This window comes from Drosophila persimilis, unplaced genomic scaffold (assembly GCF_003286085.1).
Source record: "Drosophila persimilis strain 14011-0111.01,24,50 unplaced genomic scaffold, DperRS2 tig00000606-arrow-arrow-pilon, whole genome shotgun sequence".
Taxonomy (NCBI): domain Eukaryota; kingdom Metazoa; phylum Arthropoda; class Insecta; order Diptera; family Drosophilidae; genus Drosophila; species Drosophila persimilis.
The window spans coordinates 2,042,107-2,049,475 of NW_020825324.1; the positions used below are offsets into that span (position 1 = coordinate 2,042,107).

General features: G+C 47.8%; 2 protein-coding genes across 4 annotated transcripts; one reads left to right on the top strand and one right to left on the bottom strand.

Annotated features, from left to right (window-relative positions):
- Positions 1-3,433: 3,433 nt before the first annotated feature.
- LOC6597226 lies at positions 3,434-4,604 on the bottom strand. 3 transcript variants are annotated; one of them, XM_026990783.1, is made up of 3 exons: positions 4,415-4,604; positions 4,294-4,358; positions 3,434-4,232 (listed from the first exon to the last, which is right to left on the bottom strand). In XM_026990783.1, the coding sequence occupies exon 3, from the start codon at positions 4,195-4,197 to the stop codon at positions 3,604-3,606; it is 594 nt and encodes a 197-aa protein (XP_026846584.1). In that variant the 5' UTR covers positions 4,198-4,232; positions 4,294-4,358; positions 4,415-4,604; the 3' UTR covers positions 3,434-3,603. The 3 variants fall into 3 exon arrangements, with proteins under 3 accessions (XP_026846584.1, XP_026846583.1, XP_002022602.1); XM_026990782.1 differs by having other exon boundaries at positions 4,294-4,363; XM_002022566.2 differs by having other exon boundaries at positions 4,294-4,604.
- A 743-nt stretch (positions 4,605-5,347) lies between these two features.
- Positions 5,348-6,612, top strand: LOC6597227 (E3 ubiquitin-protein ligase MARCH5). Its single transcript, XM_026990781.1, has one exon. The coding sequence runs from the start codon at positions 5,376-5,378 to the stop codon at positions 6,579-6,581; it is 1,206 nt and encodes a 401-aa protein (XP_026846582.1). The 5' UTR covers positions 5,348-5,375; the 3' UTR covers positions 6,582-6,612.
- The last annotated feature ends 757 nt before the right edge of the window (positions 6,613-7,369 follow it).

Genomic DNA, 7,369 nt, shown 5'->3' on the forward strand with positions numbered 1-7,369 from the left:
TGTATTCCAGAATCATAGAAATTGAGTTCAGAACTATCTTAAGATCGGATCATTAGTACAACTGCAATAAAGAATACTATTTCGTGGTCCAGTGCGCGGAGTAACGGCTGGATGGTACGTCGTTGATGTGAAGACTGAGAACTATAGAGAGGGAGACAGTGGTCGGTTCGGTATGAAAACATCTGGAAAGGGAAATAAACACTGAGCAAACCTCTATCTACTCCTATGCTTCCCCCCATCAGCCCCATTGTGTCGTACATAAGTCATGAGTATTAGTAGGGTCGCGGATCGTGTGCTTCGATTGTTAGTAATCATCTAGTGGAGTGGAATGGAATGGTAGCTGCCACGCGACAGACTAAGCTTTTCACCAACTAGGGCACAAGTGATAAGGTCTAAGGTAGGGGGAGAAGTCTGATAGAGGGCTCATAGATAGAGATAGAGAAAGAGAGAGAGAGTGAGGTGTGGCGATAGAGACAATGTTTGGCTCTCCTGCCGAGTCTACACCCATTCAATCATTGCTTATTGAATTGAAGAATGCGTTGACAGCCCACAGAGGAGAAGAGTAGAGCATAGAGCAGAGGTAAGGGGTAAGTGGTAAGGGGTAAGGGGTAAGGGACCTGGAATAGTGGAGACCTGCGTCAGGTGAGATAAGGTCAGTCCGAGCCCGATTTCGTGGTCGTGGAGAGCGGAAGAAGCAGCCAAGGGTGGACACATTTCGAAATGGTCTGGACATTGATATGATCTCCGGGGAAGTGGTATAAATACACCCAGGCGTGAGAGAGCCGTATATCAAAGTGCGTGGAGAGAGAGCAGAGAGAGAGAGCAGAGAGAGAGAGAGAGAGCTCTGGATCAAGAGCTCTGGTCGATAGATAAGCCCCAAATGGCGGTCCACTCGAAGCAATTTCGTGCCAAAAAGCGATTAATCATCTCTTCCATACAATGGCGTTCGTCGTCTGTTTGGACAATAGCAATAGCCAGAACAAGAGTCAAAATTCGATGTTTGGCCAGAGTTAGATTAACATAACCGATCTGGATGTAGATGTCGATGGGGATGGCGATGGCGATGGCGATGTCTGATGGTGTCCATGCGGGTCATGGGAAATGGTCAGAGCGGTTCCCGGACAAAGTACAAAGGCAGCTCCATGGAGCTTGTCTAGATTCTGTATTGTTGTCCATTTGAAGCAGCTGGATGCGGCAAACGCTGAAGAACCCCGCCACCAGCCATCAACTCTCAAGTGCCACTTGGGGCAGAAGCACAGAGCAAGCGTGTGGGGTACAGTGGGTGTTGGTGTTGCTTTTGCTTTTGCTGCTGTATACAAATTCCCTTAATCATCGCCATAGAGTAATAAATCTAAATTCCACGCAAAAACCAATCAACTCCTAGCAGAGCAGAGGATAGTCCAGAACTCACGAGAGCGGGTCAGGGGGCTTCGGGGATCGAGGTTATTGATACCCTTGCGGTATTATTCTATATACGATATGTACATAGGTAAAGTATATGTACACCTGATGCCACTTGATATAGTTTTTCAATGCTAATGAAGAGATCCTTTTAAACCCATTTTTGTAAAAAAAAACTAATGATTACTTTAGTCAGATATCCTTAGACCTGACAAGTTGTTCTTCCCTACGATTGCACTTGGTTTCAGTACCCGTCAAGGGATTCATTCCATCCCATTCATGAGCTCGTTAGTTGACCAAAAACTTAACCAAACATTCAGCTTTCAGAGTCCCAGAGCCCAAGTGGCAGCTCCCTGATCTGTAATGCGCTTTCAATGCCAAGACTTAGGCCTAGGCACGGACCCAAAAAAACTGAAATAAAACAATAACCAAAAAGATCTCAGACACAGACAATGCCAGCCAATTACCAGCGATAACACAAATATTTCTGTAACAACCAGTTCTCTGCTTCACTTCCACATCCACAGGCAGTCTCAATTTCAGTTTCAGTTTCGTCAGTCGTCAGTCTGTCAAGAAATTAGCACGTATCTTCGGCTCTAACCTCAACCAAAGACCCCACACCACTCCACCCCACTAAGTCATAAAAATAACAATGAACAAGACACAAGACACAAGACAGGGCACAAAAATGTACAACTGTTTTTTGGTTGTCATGCTCATTGAGCACGCTTGAACGCCACAGCATTGGGTGGGCAATAGGTGGATCTGTGGGGCTGGGGCTGGGCCTGGGGCTGGGGCTGGGCACGCTTAAGACAACGGGGAGGTACCTCTAGTGGCTCCTCTGGTAGCGGTAACCGAGCTTAGGCCGTGCGTGCCCATACTTACCTACGATTTGTTGACATTAGGGCTTACAATTTATGAGTTCTTATTGTCAACGGCTGGCGGATGCCGATGCTGATGCCTGCCATGGAATGGGGATAGGGTTTGAGGATGGGGCTGGAGTTGGGGGCAACGGTTCGTGGTGACTTTGGACAAAAGACGAGGGCGTGGCAAATTGGATTTCGGCTATTTAATGCCTGCCACAATCGACGGTATGGGGAACCAATGAAGATACCACTAACAACAGCTATATTGTCAACCGTTGGAAACTTTTGGGTCTTCACAGATCTATGGAAAGTTTCGGCAGTAATTATTATTATTTTCTGGTATATTGTCTGCAACTTTCAGCGTCTATGGGACTATAAGCTCAGACTGAAAAAGCTGTCAAATGTGTGTGTTTTTCATAAGTAATTCTCAGGCTCCCTTCCGCTTCCTCATAGGATGAAACCGATAACGCTTAACCCCGATCTGATCATAAATATAGCCAGGAACCCGACACCGGGTTTTCGAACAGAGCTGATGCTGGAGCAGTTCGCTCTTGAATGCTTACATTACATCGATCAAGTTTTGATATACCTACTTATAGAATTCGTATACCCGTGCCTTCAGCTTTTCCCACATTTAAACTCTTCTGTTTTGTATCTCTTAAAGTATCCTTTTATTCGTTGAAGTATCTACAGTTTCTGGAAAGATACGAACTAGCTAATTTCCTTTGTTTATCATTCACTTAACTAATATCATTGCATATCATTTCTTGAAGAGAATGACTTGAAAGACTGACCTCCAATCACTGAAGGAAGAGCCTGAAAATATCGACTCGAATAAACCAAAGTGTGGAATCTCAGTAGGGATATCTGCCAGATCAAAAAGACTTGTTCATAGTTGCACGTGCTCCCTCCTTGCAGTCCTTGTGGAACACAAAATGTGAGTTTAACAGCCACTAAAACACTATGTTAAGCCCATTCTATAAAGCAGCAACAAGGTAGTATTATTGTGAGGAATTTTTGTGGAGCTGGGACTCCGTTGAAACCTATTGGACGTGCTCAACACCCTCAACACACCATCGCAGAATGGGGTAAGCTTTGGGCCAAACTACGCCATTTTGCATAGCCCGGAAATATCCTTATACATTTTCAATGGCTTAATGACAAGGTTGTGGTTAATTTCGTTCTTTAATATTGCAGCTAATTACTCAAAAAATTTGACTAAGGGTCCGAAGGAAAATAAATAAATAATCGTCGAGTCGCTACGTGAAGCGCACTTGGAAATCGAGGGATGGTTGAGTGCGGAATATCTGATTAATTGTTTGGTGTTTCTGGGAGTTTACTTTTCGCCGGCGACGGCCAGGGCGGTAAGGAAGAAGAAGCCCGACCAGCTGATGTAGGTGATGGGCTGGCCGGTTCCCTCGGAGACATTCTCCTCGAAGAAGGCGGCGCCGAACTTGGCCATGAAGGCCAGGAAGGCCATGCCGCCCAGATTCCAGCTGCTCTCGTTGAGCGCCAAGTAGACCATCGACGTAATATTACCCAGTATGGTCAGGGTCTTGAGAGTGTCGATGACGCTTCCGTTTTCTTCGCTGTCCTTGGCCCAGCCTATGATCACGCTGACCGCCAACGGGACGATGAACAGGCCGTGGCCCAGGGCAAGGTTGTTGCTGTCGGCCCCCATGAACAGATCCACATTGAGCAGCGGCAGCGGCACGATCTCCATGAGGGCGTTGGTGGCGTCGTTGGCCTTGGTGGTGTTCTCATCGCCTGACACGGTGGCCACCAGGCCCAGCAGTCCATGGCAAAAGCCGACCACACAGGCCGTGAACGCGTACGGATGCTCCTGGGGCCCGATCTGGTAGAATCCAAATCCAGTGGCGCCGCACAGCAGGAGGTTCATCACACCAGTCACAGCGCTGTTGTCCGACATCTTTGCCCGCGTTTGGTTATTCAATCGATGATTTGCTATTTGGGAAATCGACTTAGCCTTCGGGATCGCTAGATGATTGGGTGGCTGATGGCTTACCCAACTGCTCTGCCGATTGGCTCTCTCAGGGGCGGCTTGATCCGCTGCTGTGCCCAACTTCTGTCCTGATCTTGTGAATTGCAATCTCAGCTCTTTGTTTAAGCAGATGATGGGGGCTTACCTTTCTGCTATCTGCTTGCTGCTTGCTGCTTGCTAAATTGTTGTATCTCTTTGGCCTGCTCGTGCTCAACGAACCCCAAAAGCAAGGACCGTAGGAAAATATAAATGTTGAATCGAAAAAATTTGATTTTATGACACCTCAGTTTTACTGGAGAATCTGTCGACCGAAACGTTGAACGAGCTGTGCTGCTATGCCTGACTCCTGTGGCTTTGCTGCCAGAATGAAAAGAATTTGTCGAAGGCAAAGTCAAGGCCTGCTGGCATTGGATAAGAAGGGACTCTACTCTACGTATGCTATTCCCAAAGAGGCTTGCCACTTATTGGCAGTTGTACTTGTACATCATTAATTTTCAATACAGCTATTAGTGGCTCTATCAAAACCCATTCATTATCAATTGTTGCAAATATTGACATAAAATCTTTGTGATTTATGGAAAGTTCATTGCTTAAGTTTGGTGGAGAGAAAGAGAGTTTGTCGTGGCGATAGTCCGGTGCAAGCTATTTTATTTGAACATAAAAGGTCTTACTAATAGGTCGCTAGCCAGTCGATAAGAAAACGAAATCCAATCAAGCAGGCGTTACGATAAACGCCATGTATTCGAGTAAGCGCCAGCTCTAGCTTGGGCTTTCATTTATCGATTTGCCGTCGTGGAGTTCGTCGTGCTATAAATTTTGGAAAAACAATTCGTTTGGAAATTCACACCGATATACATAGAAATAATATTGAGCAGAGTGTTGCCTTGAACGGATTAAAATAAATCTCTACGTCGGAGGTTAGTACTCGGTTGTGTATTCATTCTGGTCGATCTATCACTGCCATACACGTACTCTGCCGTATACGGTCAATATATTCGAGAGTCCTAGACCCAGGAATCAGAAATACTCGATTAACTCTTTTTTTTTTGTTTGCTTTCAGCGGCTCTGTTTCGAATTTGCAGGCTTTGGTACTTAGTTGTGGTGTAATGGAGGACTTTCCAGCTGAGATGATGTCCGCTGGCGACGGGCAGGGCGACGCCACCTCGCAGGGGTCTTCGCCCAGCTCCGGAGACAATTCGGGGCAACTTTCGCAGCACCATTCGGAGGGGCCCGAGAACCAGGACGAAGATCGCACGTGCTGGATATGCTTTGCCAGCGAGGGAGAAAACCGCCGCGCCCTGTGGGTGCAGCCGTGCCAGTGCCGCGGCACTACAAAGTGGGTGCACCAGAGCTGCCTCTACCGCTGGATCGACGAGAAGCAGAAGGGCAACATCCGGCGCATTGTCGTCTGCCAGCAGTGTCTGACGGAGTACCTGATAATCTTCCCACCGATGGCCCGCCTGGCCTCGGTCCTCGACTTCGCCGAGCGCATGGTCCGCCGCACCAGTCCCTATTTGGTGGCGACCATTTTCTTCGGCTCCATCTACTGGTCGGCCATCACATTTGGCGCCATCACTGTGGTCCAGGTCATGGGCAATCAGCGCGGGTTCGTGCTCATCGAGAACGCGAACACGCTCGCTCTAGCCACCGGTCTGCCCCTGATTCCCATGGCCCTGGTCGTCTCGCGACTCATACGCTGGGAGGACGCCACGCTGAACTTCATACGCAGGCGCCGCAACATATTTCGCAAGCTGCCGCTCCTGAGCTGGTGCTACGGCAGCATTCCCGAGTCCGAGGACGAACTGGCCGTTGCGGACAATTCTTCGGCCGTCCCATTCAACATGGAGCCCCTGTACATTGCGAGGGTCTGCGCCGGCGCTCTTGTGCTGCCCACCTTCGCCACCATCGTCGGAGGCATCTTCTTCAGGAGTGTGGACGACTCCCTGCACCGCAACCTGCTCGGCGGTGCCACCTACATTGCGGTCAAAGGCCTCCTCAACATCTATCTCCGACAGAAACTCTACTTGCGCCGTCGCCGTCGTATCATATACGACTACACCGAAGAGAATCTTCGCCTCTACGGGGGCAACCAGCCCGATGGAACGGCGGCACAGCCTGGAGCCGGACAACTTCGCCATGATGCCGGCGTTGAGTACGATTTTAGCACCGATTCATATGAAACTGACGACTCCGATGTAGACGATGGTTCAGATCATTCGATTGACAGCGACTCCGAATCGAACGTGGAGTACTATCGCCTAGTTTTTCAAGGCTCGTGGAGTTCATCATGGCCATTACTCCGTCAGATTTAGAAGCGAAGCGAAAGTAGAAACATTTTCATATAATGGGAGGGGGGGGGGGGGAGGCGGGGGGCTGGGGTATCTAAATTTGTATTCATCGCAGTAAATCGTTCCTTATTCTTCACTTAATTATTTATGTATGCTCTTATGTGACTTAAGGGTCTTGTGCAACACTTCTATAAGAACAAGAGCCATGAAATTAAAGAGACCCGATATCACGAATCTTTGGGGCTATTGGAAGAGGGGAAGAAGGGTGCGTGACTGTCCTCCGATCTCTAAAACGATGACATGAAAAGTTTCCGTACGCCTTAGTCGGAGCTAGTGGCAAAAGCTTTTCGCGGTGCCTGAAAGTAGACCCTACGTTTTCGTGCTGCCGCCATGGCGGCCCCGCAACGTCTTCGCATCTATCTTGATATCTTACTAACAACCAACTCATCGCCAAGTGTATTCCAAATATGCGTATTAGCATATATATTACTTTGAATATAAGCAGTAACGTTTAGAAATCAATCGGCTAAGATTGCAGAAAGCTATGCTCGGCAGTGGCTTACAAGTTCGAGCTTAAAAGCCTCCACTCGGCAGTGTCCCATCAGCGAGCTTCTGCCATGCAGCGCATGCCTTGCGCGTTTTTTAAATTTTGAGTTTGCTGCTGTTATAAAAATGGAAGGCTGACGTTTGTTGAGTGACCACTCGAGTCGTCTCTTCAGCACTATATGAACATACATATGCGTAAACGATTAAAAAATGCTTAATTTAATACAATTATTTTTGTCCTGATATAGTAGTATATCGATATAGTA